The sequence below is a fragment of the Stegodyphus dumicola genome, chromosome 1 (assembly GCF_044657685.1).
Source record: "Stegodyphus dumicola isolate Sdum_Otavi_A_Nest chromosome 1, ASM4465768v1".
NCBI classification, from domain to species: domain Eukaryota; kingdom Metazoa; phylum Arthropoda; class Arachnida; order Araneae; family Eresidae; genus Stegodyphus; species Stegodyphus dumicola.
The window spans coordinates 81,197,210-81,222,111 of NC_140768.1; the positions used below are offsets into that span (position 1 = coordinate 81,197,210).

General features: G+C 31.2%; 1 protein-coding gene across 3 annotated transcripts in view; it reads right to left on the reverse strand.

The window, feature by feature from the left end:
- LOC118200035 (AFG1-like ATPase) overlaps positions 1-22,826 on the reverse strand; it is a 57,977-nt gene extending 35,151 nt beyond the window's left edge. For 2 of the 3 annotated variants that reach the window (XM_035371954.2, XM_035371953.2), the window contains exons 1-2: positions 22,673-22,825; positions 5,623-5,768 (exon numbers count right to left, since the gene is read on the reverse strand). In XM_035371954.2, coding sequence (XP_035227845.1) covers positions 5,623-5,768; positions 22,673-22,811 — 285 coding nt within the window. In that variant the 5' untranslated portion in view covers positions 22,812-22,825. Of the gene's footprint in view, positions 1-5,622; positions 5,769-22,672 lie in introns of all 3 variants that reach the window. The other variant, XR_004760017.2, reaches the window with a different exon arrangement.
- Positions 22,827-24,902: the final 2,076 nt, after the last annotated feature.

Below are 24,902 nucleotides of genomic sequence, written 5' to 3' on the forward strand. Positions count from 1 at the left end.
GAGTATTTTTGTGTTATCTGCCCAGTGTTCCTGCAAAGTCGGCAATGGTTGGTGATTACTTTTATGCCACTCCCACATTTATAAAATCAGTAGTATAACCAAAACAACCATAAGCAAAAGACTCACTTGGCCTTTTTAAATAGTTTTAATTAACAAAACACAATAAAGATAAAACATTACAATTAAGGATGTTATAATTACACATTTAAGTTACAAAGTAAATCTCGGAAAAACAGCATGTTTAGTTCATGATTCCCGTACATCGACTGAAAGATAAGAGTCTTTTTTTTTTTTTTTTTTGACTGGTGTTTATTCCAGTGGCCGCAAAGTGGCGCTCATTGAGCTGTGGGGTTACAGACTCCCCCTCTGGCTCGTACGACGTCTCAGCAAAGAGTCAGAAATACGTTGGTTTGGTCTGCAAATACGAGGGCCATCCAGGAAGTAGATTACGTTTCCGTCTGTGTCCGCTAGGGGCGGGGCTAGCGCGGCCATCTTGGGGTCAGAGCGTTGCGCAGCTCAGTCTGCATCTAGCCGTGCTAGTGAGAGGTTCGTGCTGTGCTCCGTTCAGATACTGTGACGGTTTGAAATGTCTGCGTTAATTGAAAATCCCGCGAGCTGCGAGGTGCGCTCAGTAATAAGGTTTCTGACTGCAAAAAACTGTAAACCGATAGAAATCTATCGGCAGCTTCGTGAAGTGTATGGGGACAACATTATCACTGAAGGTGGAGTGCGTCAGTGGGTCATAAGATTTCAAAATGGCCGAACCAATGTTCACGACGAAGATCGAAGTGGGAGACCCAGCATAGTGACCGCCGAACTTCTCGAAAAAGTCGATGCTAAAGTCCGTGAAAATCGAAATTTCACAATAACGGAACTTTCTTTGAGTTTTCCACAAATTTCGCGAAGTTTGTTGCACGAAATCATCAGCGAAAAGCAAGAAGAGGTAACGAAGTAGTTGAAGGCGCAGGCGGCCGAATTTTTCGACGAAGGAATTTCCAAGCTCGTACATCGCTACGATAAATGCCTTAATTTGTATGGTGACTATGTAGAAAAGTAGTATTTGAGTGTGGCTTTCATCTGTATATAATAAAATTTGTTTCCTATACTTTGTTTATTTTTTTATTCCAAAACGTAATCTACTTTCTGGATAACCCTCGTAGTATGTAACGTCACCCATACTCTATCACCTGGTTCGTAAGAAGCCTTATGACGTCGACGACCATAATATATTTTTGTGCTTTTCATACTCTTCATTAAATCGGGATGATTCATCAGCAACATAGAATCTGGATGATTCCCTTGAAGCTTCATTGAATCAGGATGATACTCTTGAAACTTCACTGAATCAGGATGATTCATTCAAAACTTCATAGAATCAAGATGATGCCCTCCATACTTCATTGAATCAGAATGATTCATTCAAACATTTCTGAATTGGGATGATTCACTTTAAACTTCATTGAATTGGGATGATTCATCACACAACACAGAATCCGGATAATTTTCTTCATACTTCACTGAATCAGGATGATTCAGTCAAAACTTCACAGAATCAGGATGAGTCTTTTCAAACTTCATTGAATAGGGATGATTCATTCAACAGCACAGAATCAGGATAACTCTCTTCAAACCTTTACTGAATCGGAATGATTCATTCAACAGTACAGTATAGAATCAGGATGATTCTAGAAAAGTTCGGGGGTAGATCTCCCTCTGGTTCGAAGCAGTTCTCTTGAATTTTTGCATCTTGAAATTTAGGCTTAATCCAAATATAATTCACACATTTTTTATGACTTTTTCTAAAATTTATATTTTAAAATATTTTTTATAAATTTTTCGAAAACATGTTTGTATTATAACCTATAAAACTTTTAACATTGCTTTAAAGCAGATATATTTCCAGGCATACCTGCAAAAAATTACTAAGATATACATGAATTTACATATAGGAGAATTCTAAATAAAATAAAGTAAGGAATTCTAAGCTGAATAAAATAAAAACATCTGCCCTGAAGATAAGGATAGTGCTGACAGATGAACTTCCAGTTCATTGCGTGCCACAACGTCACCCTTTCCCCCGCAGAGCAGCGTGAAATTGATAAAAAGATTTCGGAATGGTTAGAGAAACAAAGAATATGCCTTTATCCATTTTTTGCAGCAATTAAACTTTTTGTTTGATGAACATTGAAACATGCTTTCGCTTTGTAGATCCTTTGGCAGCTCCAGAATCGGAAATTCTTTGACATAATCGAAAGTTCAAGCTTACTTTAATAAAATTGCTCTAACAGTCTGCAAAAAAATAATAAGCCGGATCCAATTAGAAGATTAAGGAACAACGCAATCTGCAACATTAACTGAAATAGATAATTTTAGCTTAGCTTATACCGACCGTTATACATTAAATGCGTATTATGCGCATGCGTTTACGCATGCGCAGAAAGTTTGTAGCTTTGAGGTACAGATTATATAGATCATTCCGGATTAAAGAATTTTGACTGTAGCATCAATTCAAATTCATTTTAATGTGTACATATATCTCTGTGATATTTAGGTATATCAGTAAACAATGTTGATTAGTTACTGGATTTACAACTGAATAGTGACTACCATGCATTCGGGGATCAGTAAAGATAAAGCAATAGGTGTTATTGAATTTGCTATATTCTCTTGTGATTTGTTAATCATCAACAGTGCATAAGAATAAGAAGTGCATTTTTTGGTAACATGCCTGCATTTTAAGAATTTTGAAGCTCTGCACATGAAACATTGTTTGATTTTTATGACAGTGCTTCTCTTCTACGGCTCGATATAAATAAATATCATGGTTATATATTATAAAATAATCTTGGTATGTGCTTTCTTATTTTAAATTAAAATCTTAGCATAATGGTTCTACTTCTTTTCATGATAATCTGCTAATAGTTCCAAGTAAAGTACTTTTATTTGGTTGCCTAACAAAATTTGTTATGGGCTTCAAGTAAAGTACTGTTTCATGCTGTCCAATTTTACCTAAAACCTAATCAACTCTTTGTATGAAAACACGAAGTTTAAATACAGAAAACAGTCTTTTTTGAAAGTTTGATATAAAAGTTATTAAAGAAGAAAAAAATCATCATACACATACAGACAAACAGACATCTAAAAATAGTAAAAACATTTTGCAGGGGACCCTAATTCACATATATCCACTGAATACTCATTACAGAATTTTTGAACTAAAAACGTTATCTCCCTTACCTATGTATGTAGGTTAGTGGGAGGTAAAAAAGAAACAAATTAGCCACAAAAGATTAAAACAGCATACACGCATCATTGCAAAATTACATTTACAGAAAGAATTCTTTAACTACAATTCTTTTAAATAACAGGAAGGAATGCTTATTCATGGTTCTTGAAATCTTCATCATCCCTGCTAAGTCTCCACCAAAGTAATTAGATAGACTATTTCATTTGCCATTTGGTTTCTACTACAGTAAATACAAACCCTCATTTTGGTGATATAATATTTAATTAATACTTGTATATCATCCAGTTTCCAAAATGGCATCACCATTTTCTTCAAGCAATATATTATCACTCAGTGAAATATCTAGAGTTCTATGGACATGTGCATTCTTACTTTATGAAAATACCTCTTGAGCATTGTTTGTAAAATACATCCACAAAAAAAACTTCATTGTTTCATTTCCAAACACCTATGCACTGTAGATTAAGAGTTTTGTTCTTGATATGTAACTGCCAACTTCATGACAGTGGCAATCAGATCTTTGGGGGGGGGGACTGAAAAAGTCTGAACTGAATTTTAAGGAAAAACTAATACAAATCTAAATATTCTGAAACATAATTAAGACACAATAACATGTCGAATAAATACAAATTCAGAAATGAAACAACAAAAATCAGCGTTATATTTACAAAATTTTCACAGGACTAGTTTTGATGGTTTTACCGAACCACCATCCTCAGCTGTAAAACTGCTGTTTTTACAAATGAGGATGGTGGTTCATGGAGGACTTTCTAAGGGCAATTGGCTCGTATACATGTTACACATGGGGAAAACCACGAAAACACCCTAGCAGCCAGCTCATTCGCGGGATTCGAACCTCGGACCAAACTACCAGTGTTCAGCGACTTTACCGCTCGGCTGCTGGTGGGCTTGTGCCTCTATGAAAAGAAGATTCAATTTTTATGTTCTCGGAATACTGGCCATTTTTTTTTTTTCAGAGGTGCTTTCATAAAAGATTACTCTGCATTATTTTCTACTTTTTTAATGTACCACAGTGATATTGATACATTAAAATTATAGTGAAATTCACAAACCATCCAAACTGAATTTTCAAAACTGAATACATTTTAAATGCTTCAAATGATAATTAACTACAGAACATTGGGATAAACAACTGACTAATTATCTTCCAAAAAGACATATATTTTTTCATCTAGAAACATTCTTCATATTCTCCTAGATAACAGTGGATTAATTCAAAAATGTGACACCAGCCAATGTGATAAATTCTAAGGATAATCCAATGTATTTAGTGGCTACCAAGGGATTTGAGTCCTTGTCAAACTCTTGGTATTCAGTAGTTTTATTGCAGGCCACTCGTAGGTTCTGTGCTACACTATGTTGGAAGCTATTGTAAAAGATGCAGGTATAAAAAAAGTATGCATTTTTCTAAGTTTTGATCAAGAACAAGCATAATAATATAAAAAAAATTAAAATTCTGAAATGTTTCAGATTTTAAAAGTTGCCCCAAAGGGTTTGTTAAGGTTTTTTGTGCTCTCGCTGAGCTCACAGTCTACCAGTCTGCTGTTACACTCGTACCTACTAACTCTTTTTGGGGAAGGGGGTCTTTTTAGCATCATTATTAAGCATCATTTTCTTCAAACTTATGCCAGATAGAAGTCAACAGGAAAATTACAAAAATTTTAAAAGAAGCATAGCTGCATACATTTAGAATTCCCGATGCAGTGTTAAGTGTTGCCATACATTTTTCAGTCTTTTCTCGGATTATCAAATCAATGTTCAGTTTTCTTACTAAAATAGCTTCACAAAACTTTTTTTTTTCTTTCTATTATTAATGCTTTGGGCCTTTACTTTATTTATTAAATATCACACTCCTTGTGCTTATGCCACAGAAAATTCAATTCGACAAGAAAATCACAAAATATTTAAAAACAGTATAGCTTTAAAATTTCTGGCACACAGTTTTGCACGCTGAAGATAAAAATGTTTTTTCCCCATACAATGTTGCTACTGCTTGCTTTAAAATTGTTGAGTTTGTTAATAAAAAATTCATTAAAGTTTTATAATCTATGAAATACATGATAAAACATATTCGAAATTCAAAATTCGAGCTTCCAGGTGCCCATATTTGGGTGGAGGACAGCATTATACAAAATTTGATGGATTTAGGTACCAATTTTATTTATTTATTTTTTTACAATGTGAGAAACATGTACACCTTCATGCAGATTCATTATTTAATTTCTTAAAATATAATACAGGGTGATAATATCTGGTGGCCCAATAATCTGAAAAGTGATACACTGTTTATAGTGATTCAATGCAAAATGCCATTTTGAGACTAATATCCCTTTTAGTTAATAATAATATCTTACTTTAGAGAATAAGTTTGGTTTAGAGACTTGATAAGTTTTGAGCTGTTCTTGCAGACCTTCTAAAACTTCTGCAACTTTCAGCTGGCTCTTATCAACTGTAAATCCTTCATCTCGAATTTTATTCCAATATGCTTCCAAAATACCACCTGAAAGAAACAAAATTTATCTTAAGAATATTTCTATACATTAAAAAATAAAATAATCATAACATGTGCTTTGCTAATATCATCTTCTACCCTTTTTGATACTACATTTTCCAATAATTTCTTTAAACTAATTGCTAGCTTGGTTTACACAGACCTCGGTTAAATAAAGGTTCCAATGTTCCACTGTCAATATATGCAGCTCAAAATTTTAAATGAAACCGTGACAAACAAACATATCATAAAAGAGATGAAGTCTTCTTCATACATTCATTAATAACTGCAGAACTACTTATATTAGTCGCAAAATACTAGTTATGCACTAGTCACAAACATACTTCAGTAAGTTCTCATCATATCCTATAAATTATCTTAATTATGAAAATTACATTTTAAATGCACATTTTAAAATTGCTAATTTTTTCTGCTGGAGATATGTAAAATATTTTAATATGTATATATATATATATACTATGTGTTTATACAGTACAAAGTCCATAATCTGGACTCATCAGGACTTCGGCAATTCTGGATTAGGGTTTTTTCCGGATTATAGATCATCAATTTAAATCTGGTAAGATGGCATGCAGAAATTATACAATTAAAAATATGAAACCTTAATTTATGAAATAAAGAGCAATTATGATCTAAAGGGTATCAAAATTTACAAAAAAAAAAAGTTTAATATTTATGTGTTTACTTTATTAAACATTTATTTCAATGTAAGTTGTTTAAGTTTCTTCATTTTTTGTGCTAATACTTTCTCTTTAATTCTCTTCTATAAATAGACATAATTTCTTGTTCGGTTACGAAGTTCCACTGTTCAAATCCTGTAATTGCTGTGTCGTGAATACCGACTAACTTGTCAATCGAAATTTTTTCGTTTTCAATAACCTCTCTGTCACTTTCTTCACTATCGGAAGCGCGCATGTGTAAACACTTTATTGGCTTTACGCACATGCATAGTGGATGCGTGCATCAAAATGCTTATACTTTACACATAGGCTATAGCTTGAGGAATTACTTTTTAATTTTATTTTCAAATTTTGCAGCTCAATGCGCAAAATTCTTGACCTCACAGGTCCTTTTTGTTTAGTTCATAAGCTTTTCTTACATTAAATATATATACAGTACAAAGTCCATAATCCAGACATCTATTGTCTGGAATGATCTATAATCCGAACCTCAAAGCCACAAATTTTTTTTTTATATACTTTATGCATGCGCATTTAATGTATAATGGACGGTATAAGATAGGCTAAAATTATCTTTACTGATTCCAAGGCATTTCAGTTAATGTTGCAGATTGCGCTGTTCCTTAATCTTCTAATTGGACCCAGCTTATTATTTTTGTAGACTGTTAGAGCAATTTTATAAAAATTAAGCTTGAACCTTCGATTATGTCAAAAAGAGTTTCCTATTCTGAAGCTGCCAAAGGATCTACAAAGTGAAAGCAAGTTTCGAATTCCATACAAAAAGTGGAATTGCTGCAAAAAATGGATAAAGGCATATCTGTCTCAAAATTATGCGAGAAGTATGGCACTGGAACCACAAATTTGAAGATTTTCGGACATCGCAAACTAAAGGTGAAATTTTCCATTTATTGGATTTTGTAAAGAAACGTGGAGAAGCGGTAATAAGTGAAGATGATATAACAGAAGTTTTTCATTGCGACGAGAATGCCCCAATAATCAATCAATTAACGGACAGCAAAACCTGTAGTATGATTCTAGATCCAGAAAATACCACTTCCAATAGTGAAAGGTTACTGAAAATGAAAAAATTTCCATTGACGAATTAGTCGGTATTCTCGATACAGCAATTACAGGACTTGAGCAGCGGAACTTTGTAACTGAACAAGAAATTATGTCTGTTTATAGAATTAAAGAAAAAGTATCAACACAAAAAACGAAGCAACTTAAACAGCTTACATTGAAAGAAATGTTTAATAAAGCAAACGAATAAATATTAAGCTTTTTTTTTTGTTTTGTTTTGTAAATTTTGATACTTTTTAGATCATAATTGCTTTTTATTTCATAAATTATGGTTTCATATTTTTAATCAGGGTTCATAGCCACATTTTAGTTAAAGAAATAATCACCTATAAGCACTTTTCAAGTACATTTTAAGAAAAAAAAAATTAACACCTGTCTAATTACATTATACACAACTGCATAACCTTAAAAATTATAATTGTAATTTAAAATATGAGAAATGCAGTACTTATTAAGAGAGAATAAGTATTACCTCAACCATGGAAAATAATTACTTTTTTAAATTAAATAACAGTTCAATTTACAGAACTAGTTTACAATAAGAGAAAAAAAAACTATGCAGAACTAAACTATATTACAAGATTTAATGATGAAATTTCAGTTCCTAGAGAAAATAAATAATAATAAGGCATATTTATTGTATTCGCTTGGAACCTAATAATAAATACAATTTATTTTTCCACTAATATTGATATTTAAATAATTTAATTCTAAATTTTCATTGTATATCAGTTTTCCCTTAACAGATATTGCAAGCAAAGTAATTTAAGTAAAAAAGCATGCAGTCATCCTTTAACAGTAAAAGCTTAACTAACCCGCACACTTGGAAATTGGCGAATATTCGGACAGTCGAGCGTAACTTGAAAAAGAAGAGCGAAGGGGGGGGGTAGACTGTAGCCGCTCTTTAGATTTTCCCGCTAAATAAACGCTTTTGACATTTCGATATGTGCATCATATAAAAATAAACCAATGGAACTGAAAAATATTCAAGCACAGTAAAACTCTTTTAAGTATTCATAAACAAATTTTGGACAGATCATCAAAATTAATTCTCTCTGCAAAATATCGCAAACATTATTGCGCAATACGTGCTCCGTAATTCTTCCCTACGTGATATTACGCAATCGGAATCAGCAGCTGCCGGTATTGGGAGAATAAAGAACTAAATAACTGGGGTAGTTTTCATTCTAATTTTCAACAGACAGTTGAAATTTTAAATTTCCGGAACAGAATCATTCTTCGCTTGGGTTGGTAGACCGCGCAAACTTTTAGTCCTATTCAATCCAGATTGGAAAGTGACAAAAAAAAAAAAAAAAAAAAAAGTCCGTTGCTTGTTTTGCAGCAAACCGTTACAAGTTTTAATACTCGAGATTTTCCGGAGAAAGAGGAAAACCTCCCAATCTTCGTACTGTATAATGTATTGGCCAAAAAAAATGAAATTATTTTGACTATTCGATTACTTTTTCCTTTATGTAAGCTATTCCGAATATTATTCCTTAGAAAGCTAAATCTGTGTTAAAACACAACCATTTTTGGAAGTTTACTATACTTCAGCAGTTACTGCAACTATGTTATTATAAACATTCACACATATGCTCATAATATAAGCATAACGATCATAATAAACACGAATATGAACCGACCAAGCAGAACGAGAATGCAAATTATTAAGATCTTGATAGAAATTCAAACGTATTTAAACATTATTTATTATTCAAACAAATTTCCTATAGAAAAGGTGTAGTATTTGGGTGGGAGGAAAAGAATGCCGAATGTACCGGAATTTTCTAATGCTTTCGCAATTCTTTGACCAATAGAACGACGGGCACCTGTCTGTACTCTTCCTGCACACCAAAGTTTATGTTAATGCAGAGAAAGGGGGGAAAGCTATTTCCGGGAGTATGACTCACCATCTGACATTCCATATTAGGAAGAAAAGTTGTTTATTTAGTTTCGGCTTTGGTACGGAGGAAAATAGCGCGTTCATTAAAAAAAAAAAAGCACTAAAAGCAAAAAATAAGCACTAAAAACAAAAAATAAGGGCTTTAAAGAAAAAGTAAGCACCTATAAGGACCTTTATATTTTATTTTCAAATATAAGGACTTATAAGCACTTATAAGGACCACTACGAACCCTGTTAATTGTATAATTTCTGCATGCCATCTTACCAGATTTAAATTGATGATCTATAATCCGGAATCGCCGAAGTCCCAACGAGTCCAGATTACGGACTTTGTACTGTATATACTATTTTAATAAATATTTTTCAGATTTTAAACAATAACTTATTTCAGCAAAAAATACTATTACTTAAATTGTTATCATATTTTCAAAGTACCTCAACAACACATCATTTTCTGGAGTTTTTCTTTTCAGATTATCTGAATGGCTGATGTTTCAGAAGTGCAGTTCTTTCGAGAAATCCTGCGGTAGGATGAAGCTTCAAACAAAACATTTTTGGTTCGATTAACAAACTAAAATTTTGGTTTGGTTCTGTGTAGCTAGCTAGGACATTGGTACCAGCAAAACATGTTTTGGCTAGGAAGCTCTAATGGTAGAAAAATGAGAAGCTTCTTTCTCCGAGAAGTTTCTCCTAGCCTCATGCGTCATTAAATATGAAAATCCTATTACAGTAAAGCTATCTCTAGACCTAATTTCTCTTAAATTTCTTGATATGAATGCTAGTGAAATGAAAAGTTATTAAAAATTCAAATAATGAACAAATTTAATTTTATGTGATAAATTAATTTATGTGATAAGTCTATTTCATTATCAAAAACAATTTTTCACATATTTTAGACATTAATTAAAAAGATTAGCCATTATTTAAGAAAATAATATAAACAAAGAAATGCTTGTAATTTCATACTTTTCAGTTAATTCGAGCCACAATTTTTTGGAGCCTTTTTCGGTAAGAAAAGAGACATCCTTACCTTTATCTATATTTCTACTTTTGTTTTTTGTGGCTTCACTCATTTCCAATTGTAATTGTTGAATACATAATTTTTGCATGCTCCTTTTTTATAATTTCTAAGTTAAATGTTTAATAATGACAACCAGAAGTCAATATAATTTACATAATTTGTTGCAGATAGTTCCTATAGAAAAGGCTATAGCTGTTTTTCAGGAGTTTGGTATCTTTCCTACAGCAGAACTTGTGAAAATAATCCTGTGATGAAATTAAGGAAATTATGTGGTAGCATAGCACAAAGGGGTCCTTACAAAAACTAGGTCTTTATGTTAAGAACTGATCTAAGAATAATAGACCATATCAAGATTCATTTACAGATGGAGTTTTATAATGAGATTTATTAAATACTTGAACAGAACTTGAAATGTCACCAAAAATAACAACAGATAAGTATAATAATCGGCATGAAACTCTTTGAATTTCTATAGGATGAGGAAAAAAGGGGGGAAGAAGAAGAAGAAGCAAAAGGCAATAAGGATTTCTCTTGTCACCCAAAAAAATATGATCACAGATAACTAAAAATGCTTTGCATTATACAATTACATATGCAACCACTAGTGAAACACTATCAAATAATTCTGCAGCACTGTATGAATTTATACAAATTAGCCCAGTCACCTTATTATTTTGGCTTTACTTTCATCCACTTCTATCAGAATACAAAATATTATTTATTAGTTAAAAGTTCTTGGGTTTCAGAGACAAATTTTGGAAGCCTTCACTGCATCTTCCTGTTAAGCTAATTTACTGGTTTTAGCTTTAACAAGTTACATTTACTTCACATATAGGGCTCAGCCAAAGCTTACTTAGATGCATGTTAATTTGTATTCATATTTAATTTAGCATGAAAATTTTGTTCTGCATTTCCTGCAAGCTGAGGAGATTTGGTTCTGTATATTTGCTCAATTTTGCATAACTATAAAATTCCCATTGTCAAGAAGCCAAGCATAAGAAAATCTCAAGTTCCTAAAAGACAAGGTTAAATGTCATTTTCTGGATTTTCCCTTACAAGTTACATCTTGAGTTCTTTTCTTCTTTTCTTCCAACACATATATATTAATTCTCTGAACACATTTCAATATACATGTCTGCACACATAAAGTTGTCGGGATTAATATTTTTGAACATACAGTTTGATCGTTTACAGCAGGCATGTCAAACTCACGGCGCTTAACTAGTTTTTTTTTTTTTTTTTTTTTTTTTTTGGCAGATCTTGATTCATTCTGAGAAAATAACAAAAAGTATTTAATATATTCATAAAAATTGGAACTCCACCCAATATTGTAGTATATATATTACCACAAGTGTTAAAAAGAATATTACAAAAATATTTTCTCCACTAACAATGAGAAAATGTTGGCTCAGATCGATATAAATTGAGAGTAACTAAAATCTAAAGCAAACATTCAGTGAAATGGGTATCACCATATTTTACAAATACTTGCTGGTGCCATTCCCAGGAAGTCGCAGATTTGCATCCTTTGTGGTTTCCCCGTTGGGTAGTATGTATCAATATGAATAAGATTTCTCACTTATAAAAAGGTACAAGTCCCCCAGCTAGAGCCACATACAAATATTCATCCAATGCCGTTCTGAAAATTAATAGCGCGAGTAGCATATCTCCAGCTGACTGCAAGAAAAAGGTGGCAAGTATAAGGGAGGGAACACATATTCATTATTTACTACCAGGATTTCCTATTGTTCCTTCTATTTTTTTTTAAAGAATTACAGTATTGCATATTATTTTATGTACTTTTAAATATGTCATCAAGGACAAAAATGACTTTCCTTCACTTATGGGCCTGCACAGTTATATACTAATAACTATTTAGCCCACTTGATGATCCAGAGTTTGATAGGCCTGGCTTAGAGGGTTAATAAATAGGTTTTATTTTAAACCCTCAACTTCAGTTTGTTATGACTGTAGTCAGAAGATAAGATGGAACAATAAGCTGTTCCATGGTTCAAGCAAATTTTCCATACCAAGTAGTGTAGAGCCATACAATATTTCCAGAAGCAGCTTATGTATAAGTATTCTTTTGTTTACCTTTTTAATTATTTGGCTCTACTCTTATATGCGTCCTAATATCACCAAATGTGGCAATATGTGTTCTATGCTGGTTTTTGGCACAATTGCATGTTGTATGGCAACCTTCTTGACGTGTAAAAATCTTTTGCTGAAGCTGTTTAATTGCTCATTGGTTTGTGTCGTGTGTTGATACACGTTGCAATGATAGACACGGTGGCAAGATTTCAGTCACGTATTTTACATTGTGTGGAAAGTAAATTTAGTATTAAAAGGCACAATGTTGGAGTTATTAATGAGTCTTTTGTTCATGGGTGTGTTTATGAGGATTGAAGTGTATTTTTGGAATTTCTGTGGGACTTTTAAAACGGAGTCCGAAATGTGGAGCGGCTATGAGAACTTGGACGAAGAAGGGCATTTCTGATAGTTCTTGTGTGGATTTGCAGTCAAATGGTTTCTGATAAAATATGTGCCTGCCAGCGGAGTTTAAGATTTGGATTGTGGTTTTCGTGTAGTATGTTGACTTTGGAGGAAGTTTTTAATGTTACTTTCGAAATTTTGAATCTCAGAAAGACATGTGATATAGCAAAATCGTGGCACTTTTGTTCAAAGACGTTATTTTATTATACTGGCGAAATTTTATTCAGGAATGTATTATGGTAAGTGCATTTTATTTTACTGTTTTTATTTTGTAGAATGTTATGTTCATTGTTTTTTTAGTATGAATTTCTGTTATTGTTGTCTTTTGAATTGTTTGTAATTTAGTTTCGTTTATTTGGTTGATTTGTGCGCAACGCCTAGATTGTGCAATTAGTAGATTTTTTTTTATTCGTAGATGTTGCGCAATTCGTAGAAGTTTAAACAGAAAGCTGTGTACATGGTATTCTTTGAAATTTATTGTTGTTATGTTAATTTATTGAAACGAGGTATGCACCATTCATAGATTCCTTCACTTCCCAGAATGTGCAATTCGTAGATGTTTTTTTAAGTTAAAACATTATCGCTGTGTACATGGATTCTTGTCAAATATTTTTGGTTAGAAACTTTACGTTTTTGCTATCTAAATTTTTTGTTTTTGTTTCAGATTTTTAGCTTAAATTGTGCCTTTAAAACGTGGTTTTTGCATGTGCAAAAACTGCATTTTTGGAGACTTTTTAGGCTTAAAACTCGAAATGTAGACAAAAAATTTAGGTAGTAATATGGCGGTGTGGAGTTTCTTGCCAAAAATGTTTGGCGAGAAATTTGGCGACCTGAGGGTGCATATAAGAATAATTCCAATTACAGTCAAAAGTCGTTAATTCGGACAGCCATAATCCGGACCTCAAAGCTTCAAACTTTCTGCGCATGTGTCGCGTTGACGCATGCGCGTAAGGGCTTTACGGCTGAGAATATGCTTGTGCGCGTGCGCAAAATACGTTTACGAGTGCACGTTTAATGTATAACGGACAGTAAAAGCTAAGCTAAAATTATTTAATTATCTATTTCAGTTAATGTTGCACATTGCATTGTTCCTTAATCTTCGAATTGGATCCGGCTTATTATTTTTTGCAGACTGTTAAAGCAATTTTATAAAAGAAATCTTGAACTTTCGATTATGTCAAATAGAATTTCTAATATATATTTATTAATATGTAAATGATCTACAAAGCGAAAGTATGTTTTATCTTTAACGCCGCGCAATGAATTGGAAGTTGATCTGTCAGCACTAACCTTATCTTCAGGGCAGATGTTTTTATTTTATTTGGCTTATAGTTCCTTATTAAATGTATTTTGATATGATTTAAATCAAATTCCTTGTCATTATACTTTGCTTCCGATAGCGAAGAAAGTGAGAGAGGTTATTGAAAACGAAAAAATTTCAGTTGACAAATTGGTCGGTATTCTCGACACAGCAATTATAGGACTTGAACAGCGGAACTTTGTAACTGAACAAGAAATTATGTCTGTTTAAAGAATTAAAGAGAATGTATTATCACATAAAAAATGAAGCAACTTAAACAACTTACATTGAAAGAAATGTTTAATAAAGTAAACAAATAAATATTAAGCTTTTTTTTTTTTTTGTAAATTTTGATACCCTTTAGATCATAATTATTCTTTATTTAATAAATTACGGTTTCATATTTTTAATTTTATAATTTCTGCATGCCATCTTATCAGATTTAAACTGATGATCTATAATCCGGAAAAATCGATAATCCGGAATCGCCGAAGTCCCGACGAGTCCGGATTAACGACTTTTGACTGTATTTATAACAATTAATGTATTCAACCACATAAAAATTTTTACTTCAAATAAAGATTTTTTTTTCAATATATCAAACAAATTACATTTGTATGTTTATATAAAAAAATATCTAGACTTACATATATGTTTGAAATGTAAGGCTATTCTGACCCAGAATCAGTTAACGAACCATTATTTAATGGCATGTTTTATGACTTATGCAATCAAAACACTGATGAACTTTATTATCCTTTTATCTCAAATTTTACTATAAATTAATCAGCAAGAGTGATTATTTGACACATTACAGCTACCTGTCTCATGAGAAAGTGGACTTTACAAAAAACTCGTGTGAGAAACTTGTTCATATTTATGTCGCACAGCAGAAAAACATAAAAAAAAAAAAAAAACTCATGAAGCCAGAATGATCAATTGCTACAAATAGAACTATGGAAGAATTTGGTAGTAATGGCTTTTAACTACTTAACCATTGAATGGTTTTCAGTAGATATGAGACATATTCACGATGAATTATTTTTTTCTGTTTATACCTGGTCACCTAATGAAAATTGATTGCATCCATCTTTTTATTTTATTCAAAATATTTAGAACTTATAACAGAAACAAAATTTTAAGAAACATATCACACAGATTTCAATCAATATTTCTACTGAAAAATGAAACAAAACCTTTGTTTTGAAATAAATTAAAACCAGATGAATTAATGCATGTGTATCCTGTAATGAGATAAAATATTAACTATAAAATTAAAATGACGCAGTTATTTGTAGTTCATTTATGAAATCCAAATAAATGTAAAATTATAAGCATAATGAATTATGACATTTTGTGTAGAACTCTAAAAGTTGTGAATATACAAAAACTTTAACAGGGTTCGTAGCCACATTTTAGTTAAAAAAATAAGGGTTGATCTTTACAATATGGTAACTGGTGGTTTGGCGACATTTTGGAGGCGATAAAGGTTACTACCTGGGACTTTGGTAATAATGTGAGCAGTACTCAGTTCCGATTACGCATTATTTTGTGTGAGGGAAATTACAGATCATGGGATATGTCATGTGATATTATTGGACGAATTACGGTTCTTTAATCGGAAAAGGGGGGAAATCGGGAAAAAATCTGGAAATTTTGTATTTGGCTTTATGCTGTGTTGTGTGAAACAGTGTTCGTGAATTTTTGGATCCCATGGCTGTAACTAAAGTGAATTCGAAATGGGTATTTATGTATGTATTAATTTAATGTATGTGCTCATTTATATTTTAAGTAGTGTTTTTGAATTTAATTATATTTTAATTAAATGATAGTTATTTTGTGAATTTTATGTTTGTAGGAGTTTGGTACACGTTTAAGTTGAAGTAAACGTGCATGGAAATAATTTAAATTTTTGATACTAAGTATTTGTAATGCTTGCGGTATGAATTCGTTGGTGACGTGTATAATGTAATAGATGATTTAGAGGTTTTTGGATATTTTATTTATTTTATATGTGGAAATGTTCATATTTGGAAAGGGTAAATACTTTTTCGCGATCAGGTAATTTCATATATGTTCTTTTTACCGGGTTTAAAGATTGAGAAAATTGTCATGTATTTTCGTGAAATTTTTCTAATTTATGAAAAAAAAACAGTGTACATGGATATAGTGAAGAGTGTGCGCAATGCCATTTTTGTGCAATTCTGGGATGTTTTTTTAAGTAAAAATAAGTCGGCGTGTACATGGTTTATGTGTATGTGTTATTTTGAAAAACGCGTAAGGAGTATGGTATTGTGCACTTTTTCCCAATTTTGCAGTGAATATTTGTCATGATTAAGCAGTTTTGTTAGATAAAATTTCTAGCATAAGTGTAATTCGGCTAGTAGATTGTTGGAAGAAGTGTTCAGTAGATAAAAAGAAAAGAAACATGTCTTTACTTTGTGAAGACAAAATGTCGGCGGGAAAAAAAAATAGAGGGTTGCTGTAGGAGAGTTGGTCGCCAAATTTTAGCCAAAAAAACGCCAAGTTACCATAATGTAAAGATCAACCAAAATAAGTACCTATAAGCACTTTTCAAGCACATTTTAAGAAAAAATAAATAGCACCTATCTAATTACATTATACACAACTGCATAACCTTAAAAATTAGACTTACATTTAAAATATGAGAAATTCAGTATTTATTAAGAGAGAATGAGCATTACTCAACCATGGAAAACAATTACATTCTCTCTCACTCTCTCTTTTTTTATTTTAAATAACAGTTAAATTTACAGAACTAGTTTACAATGAAAGGGAAAAAAAACTATGCAGAACTAAATTATATTACAAGATTTAATGATGGAATTTCAGTTCAAAATAGAGAAAATAAATAATAATAAGCCATATTTATTATATTCGCTTGGCACCTAAAAATAAATACAATTTATTTTTCCACTCATATTAATATTTAAATAATTTAACTTAAATCAAAATTCTGAACATTTTCTAAATTTTTATTGCATAATAGTTTTTTCGGTACTTTTCCGTTTTGCCGCCGCAAGCGATAAAGTCACCAATAATGGTACAACCGATGCCAAACGGAATATTCTCGCTGGTAACCTTTTACGCCTCATTTTGAAAACAAGTCGCAGCTTTTTCTTATCAGATTGATTGTTTCTTTCAATACTGGCATATAATTATATAGAATTTTTATCAGATAGTTCAGGTTTATGTCTAAGGCCATTTTTGGTAATTAAGTCAATTAGGATACAATCACAGCGCTTACCCGGAGCCGAAAATATAGAAAAGGTAGGGTTAAATTCATCAATTCTAATGAGAATGCATTAGAGAAGTAAAGCACTGCAGTATTACATAATTTCTGAGTAAGCTATTCGTACGAATTGAAATATTTCTTGCATTTAAACTTGTGTTCGAAATTAAGATTTAACTTGAAATTAATGTAGATAATTACTGAGAGCATTAGATTTTTGTAGAGTAGTTTACGTGAGATGAGATCGCTTGGGGTCACGTAATATGAACCGGCGAATCACGATGTTGAACCATGAAAGCATAGTAAATTCTTAAATTAACGTCTTTTTACAAATTTATTGCCTTTATTTATTGGCTTTTTATATAATTTTAAGCGATATTAAAATGTTTATGCCTTCAAAAAAAGAATTCTTAGAACTAACATTTTTTTAATATTTTTTATGTGTATACTGTATGTTGTCGCCAATAAAGTCTGCTTGGCGAGATTTGCGCCGGCGAAACGGAAAAGTACCGTTTTTTCTTAACAGATATTGCAAGCAAAGTAATTTAAGTAAAAATAAGTAAAAAAAAAGGAACTTTTCTGAAATCAGAAGACGGGAAATTGCTTCATGCAGACATCCTTTAACAGTAAAAGCTTAACTAACTGGCATACTCGGAAATTGCCGAATATCTGAAAATTCCGGATAGTCGAGCATAACTGGTAAAAGAGGAAAGGAGGTAGATTGTAGCAGTTCTTTAGATTTTTTAGCTAAATAATGCTTTCGACATTTCAATATGTGCATCATATAAAAAATAGCCCAATAGAACTGAAAAATAATCTGCTTAGCAAGCACAGTAAAACTTTTATCTCTGCAAAATATCGCAAACGTTATTACGTAATAGGAATCAACAGCTGCCGGTATTCGGAGAATAAATAACTAAATAAAGGAAAATGCATCTTTGCTCTTCATATGGTTCGCACCGTCATGCGCTTATGTGGCATATTTATCATTGAGCAGGACATGTCGCGTGCCATACTCATATTGATTAATAGATTTACCAATCAGGTGTTTTTCATTCTGATTTTTAACAGACTGTGTTAAATTTCCGGAACAGAATCATTCTTTGCCTGGGTTGGCAGACCGCAGAACTTATAGTCCGATTCAATACAGGTTGGAAAGTGACCCCCCCCCAAAAAAATGTTCATTGTCTGCTTTGCTGCGAACTGTAATTTCAATATTCGAGATTTTGCGGAGAAAGGGGAGAACCCCCAACTTCCATACTGTATAATGAATTGGCCAAAAAAAAAAAATTATTTTGATTATTTGATTACTTTCAATTTATTTATGCCCTTCCAAATATTATTCCTTAGAAAACTAATCTGCGTTAAAACACGCTTATCCATTTTTGAAGTTTATCTATACTTCAGCAGTTACTGCAAATATATTAAAAACATTCATAGATATGATCATAATACAAGTATTCCGATCATAATAAATGTGAATATGAACTGACCATGTGGATCAAGAATGTAAATTATTAATATCTTGATAGAAATTCAAATGTGTGTAGTATTGGTTGGGAGCAAAAGAATACGGAACGTATCGGAATTTTCTACCGCTTTCGCAATTCTTTGACCAGTAGAACAACGTGCACCTGTCTGTACTCGCCCACACCAAAGGTTATGTTAATGCAGAGAAAGGGGCAAAAAGCTATTTCTGGGAGTATGATTCACCATCTGACGTTCCATATAAGGAAGAAAAGTTGTTTATTTAGTTTCGGCTTTGGTACGGGTAAAAAGTATGCGTTCGTTTAGAAAAAAAGCACTAAAAGCAAAAAATAAGCACTAAAAACAAAAAAATAAGTGCTTTAGAGAAAAAGTAAGCACCTATAAGGTCTTTTATATTTTATTTTCAAATATAAGGATTTATAAGCACTTGTAAGGACCGCTACGAACCCTGCTTAAAAAGAATTTAGACAACAGTAAATACTTTGAGGCAGGTGGTTTATAAAAATGTCATACCTCAAATTGCTGTTGTTTCATTCCTTGTATACTTCCAAAATCTTTACCAACTTCCATTATTTCTGCTGAAGAATTATTAACTACCTATTAAGTGATAACAAAACAGGTTTCATGCATTAATATATACATGTATAAAAAGATATAATATGTATATAATTATCCACAAATTATGTTACATACAAATTAATGTTCTCTTAATTTTAACTGCCACCAGTCATTAATGTGCAATATGAAAAGCTTAAAAAAGCTAAAATTAAAATATTTTCATCTCTTTAGCTGAATAAATGACAGCCTAAATTTTATTTTAAAATGCCTTTTAACAGAAACAAACTTTTTTGCTAAAGAAGTAATTTAGCTACATCCACATTGAATTAAACACCTACATATTTCTGTAGAAAAGCCTTCCATGAAAATCATGCCATAAAAAGCTATTTGGTATTTAGTCATACATGCTAAAGAATAAATAAATAAATAAAAACTTTATGCAGATAATCTGTTTCATAAGTTGTGTTAGGTATTTAATTTGATAAAGCGCACAAGATTTATTTATTTTGATCTATGGATCCTTCATTGATGATTTCGGAAAAAAAAAAAAAAAAAAAAAAAAAAACTGACTGAAATTTACACTGCAGAGAAAATACTTTACAGAAACCACACAATAAGTTGCTCACCTAAGAACTGAACTGTATGACAGCTTTATTGCATAGACAGGCAAAAATTAATTCAACATTATGTTTTATTTCAAACCTTTGGTTATACGACAATCTTACCCCTAATGAAAAAATAACATACATTTTATGTTTTCTTAATTAAATAATCATTATGTTAAAAATTTTCTATACGTACTTTTTCCATAATTTTTACATAGTTTTAGAGAAAAATAAATATATGATTATATTTCCCTATACTGTCTCCAGAAAACTGGAGCAGCAAGAAACAATGGAAGTCAGCCCGAATATAAACTTACATATTCATATTTCAATATTTTAAACCCACAAAATGCTTATACGACTTTTATTTTCACAATTGTTCGTTGTAGGCATATACTTTCGGTTATAAAAATGACATAAAGATTTCTGTTGTGGAATTTTAAAATTTAAAGAAATCAGTTTTATATAAAATACAAAATCTAACTTTTTACATGTTTCTCTGGTTCCCTTCACTTATATTTAGAAAACTTTTGTACTCATCATAAAAATTAAAACACAAATAGACTTTCATATAAAAAATTTATCAATTTGCAACATTTGATGTCAATTTTATTTGAAAAATAGGAACTAGTAAATCAATAATTTGAGGTTGACTTTTCCTCTCCTAAAGATTATTCAATGATACCGTTTTGTGATTTACTAATAACTTTTCTTTTAATTATTATTATTTCCAATGGCTAAGCAAAAAGTTACAAAGAACTAAAATCTAACAAAAAGACTGAAGTCATTGCCTAAGGAGCACTCTTGCCTCTCAGTATCTCGACACTTCTGTAACACCACGAAAAGTTCCACATCGAAGCATGTGGTCTCTGTCAATTTCTTCTCCAGAATTCATAGATGAGGAGTAGGAAGGCTGCATGCCAAAACTGTAGATCATTTAGCAGCAAAGCATTTCCAGAGTGCACCATGAGGAGGTAGATCTACATCACACTACATAGATAACTTTAATCTATAATTTTGTTAGAAATGGTATGCAAAATGCGCATGTGCATTTTAAATAATTAAGTAATGCTTTTATTTGTATTATTGGTTAATGTCATCTAAAATTATGAGAATAAGTCAATTTTTATGGCGTAAAATTTTAACAAGATAATATATTGTTAATGCTTTTCTAACAATAATCTTTCAGATGATGGCAGGTGTGACATAAATAGATGATGAAATTGAAATTAAAAAAAAATATTATTGATTATCTAAGATGACAGAATAGTTTGATGCATGAGCGTGGTCATCAAAATTAGCAAACCACTGCTGGTGTAAGGAATATATTGTTTTCTGTGTTAACTGGAATTTATGAGAAATTTTTTTCGTATATCCCGTTTAACCGGTAAATTTCAGTATATTAATACTAATTTATATTTTTTAAATGAATTTTTATTTCCGTTATAAATGCTTATATATTGTCTTATGCTTAATAATATATTCTTTTCTGTGCTAACTTGAATTTAATACAAATTTATTTTCGTATATCCCGTTTAACTGGTTAGTTTTACACTTACATGCTTATTATCTGTGAATTTTTACTACCATATGCTTAGTATATTGTTTTATCTGCTAACTTGAATTTACATGCACTAAACACTAATTTTAAAAATATCACGCTTTTTTTAAAAATCACATTTTAAAAATATCACGCTTACGGCTCGGCTCATCATCGATGAACCGCGACCTTGGCGAGTATAAAAATGCAACGGCGTCAACGGGTTCTCTGCGGATGAAAACCCACAAATATTTTTCATTTTGAATTCATGCAAATAATATTATAAGTTTGCTATGCTGAAGCCTGCCACTGTTTTCTAGAACAGGAACTCTGTAAGATTCTGTGTATAAGATCTCTCATTTTGAAAAAATATCATATTGATAATTATTATTTATAATAATCTGCATAGAATTGTTCATCACTTAATCTCTCAGCATCAGAAAACATTTTCTAAACGATAGTTACGTACAAAGGCAATTATTTCGCTCTTCAATTTGTGTACGGCCTTTTAATACGATCACCAGATTTTAAAATGTAACATCTCATTCTCATGCACAAGAGTCGAACGGCAATACAAAATTAACCTTATTAAAATAAGAAAATATGAATCTTCGTGTCACGTAGCTGAACGTATATGTCTACGACCAGAGGTTGCGAAAATACTGGCCGGGTGAGGACTTTTGTAGACACGGCGACACAGCTTATATATATAACATTTTTTATAATTACGGTTTTCCCCAAACTGCATTTTAATTAAGGATGTTTTTACGTTAATTATAGGAATAATGTTAAAAAATAACTCAGATGTTCCATCTTGTATTGCCGAATAATAACCTAACAACAAAATTAACTACCCTGCTGCTATTAACTATTGCAGGAAATAAGAATTCCGTGTGGCTTTATCGACACAGATTATTAAATATAGCGTGTGAAGTGCATAGATTGCATCTATAACGTATTGAATAGCTTACCTTTTTTATAACTGTGATAACGGATATGATTTATTACATAAATTTTCACATTAAATACTTTAAAAAGCATTTTATCGACTGCTGACTCGATAACCTTACGAACAGTCGAAGTACACAGATCAAGGAGGTTAGAATACATGGAGATGGCGTCTCTGCTGTCGCAATACGAGGAGAGTGAAGCCGGGGGAAGCAAATAAGCCACGCCTCGTGAGGGCAAGAAAACGCTGCCCTTACTACGTGAAGTGAGGTTAAACATCAGCTTGTTTGAAGTTTTGAGTGTGTTTTCTGATTTCTTATGTGAAGACGTGAGAGGGTTATAAGGTACTGAATGGTTACATTGAAATAATGTCTACATTTCGGATTTCATTTCAATATAAAAGAATGTTTTTTTAACATGCATAAATAAGTAGAATAATTGAAATGTGCGTTTGAAAAGCCATCAGCAAAGAGTTTTGAGTATTTTCTCGGTGTGACGTGCGCGAAGAAACATCTATAATTCTCAGATTTTTCTTCAATTAATGGTTTGAGTATTATACTCGTAATTAACTGAGTTGTAAAAGCAAAACGGTAAGTAAACAAGGGAAGGGGGAGTGGTCAGCTCATCGTGGAAAAGAAAACGCGTTATTTTAAAGGTGTGATCATATTATATTACAAGTCATATTTTATGTATTTAATTTTATTTTCTGTGCAAGTAAATATTTAATAACAGGATTTAATTTGGGGTGAAATTTGTGGGAGTTTTAAAAATAACAATGCAGAATTTAAATATTATTTTTTATCATTGTTCATGCAATTTAATATTTTTCAAAACGTAAGTAGTATTTCTAACATGGAAAATTGAGAATTATACTTGTATATATTTAGAATAACTAAAATATAATCAATTAATGATTTGAGTATTTATTTATTTATTTTCACAATACCTTTATTGCTAGCATTCATTAATGACAGCATGTAATTACATAATGCATTTCTCATTTAACTCATTTTAAGGGAATCAGTCCCTTTGTACATATATTTTTCCTCTGCATTTCAGAGTAATTCAATTTGTAAACTATGATTAGTTCATTTTATCTTTCAATTTTTGCTAGGAAGTTCAATCTAGTTTTTACATTTATTTCATACATATATAAGTCAAATGATATTTATTTCACATATGTATTAGGAATTTTAATAGCACTTTGCCTACTTTTACATTAAGATTTCACTGTTAAAGATTGACTGGTGCTGATTTGTTCAAAAATAAAAAATTAATCATAAGCATTTTTATTTTATTCAAAAAAAAAAAAAGTTTATTTAACATGTAGAGTTCCATAAGAAAAAATCATGTATAAAAACTATAAAATATGCAAATACAAACATTATTTTGTATTATAAAATATACAAGACATGCAAGTTATAGAATATACAAGTTACGCAATATTTCTATCATTAAATAATCAGGTTATCTCAGTTCATGAAAATTTTGTGTGCATGAAAAGTAATTTATTCAATAGTAAAATTCTAATTTACTATAAGCATTGCACAAATGAAATATATATGTAACTACTAGTTAGCTGATAACATAATATTATTTTATAAAAAATAACAGGATATAACTATATAAGTTTTCAAGGAAGAAATATCTGTGTCGTTAATGAAGCTACAATAATTTATAGAAATGATAAAGTGAATTGCATAGATATATATAAATAAAATTTTACAAAATAAAATAAATTACATACATAAATAAAATTACATAAATTACATATATAAATAAAACAAATAAAAGTATGGTATATTACATCATAACTTCAATTAATGAGCAGTTCATTCAAGACATAACAAGCTCTGTTTGTGAAACAGAATGCAGACAAATTCCATCTGAATATAAAAACTGTAAATTACTCAAAGAAAATCTCAATGCAGTTGGTAATTTGCTTACTGCCCTTTAAACAATACCAGTTTTGTGAATTTCTGTCGTATTTTCTGTTTGTGTAGAAAAAGGGTGTTCTGTTTTGCTTCATAATGAAGCCGTATATTTATGTAATGCATAGCAATGCATTTGACTAAATAGAATAGATGATTATGCTCGGGTTCAGTATCCAGAGCATGATTTTTTAAACTTTCAAAGATGTTTACATCAAGACATTTAATTAAAACATCTGTAATTATAGTTTCGACTTTAGAAGTATTAATTTCTGACAGAGGATACATATTCAAATATCTTCTGAAAAGTATCTCAGTCTCT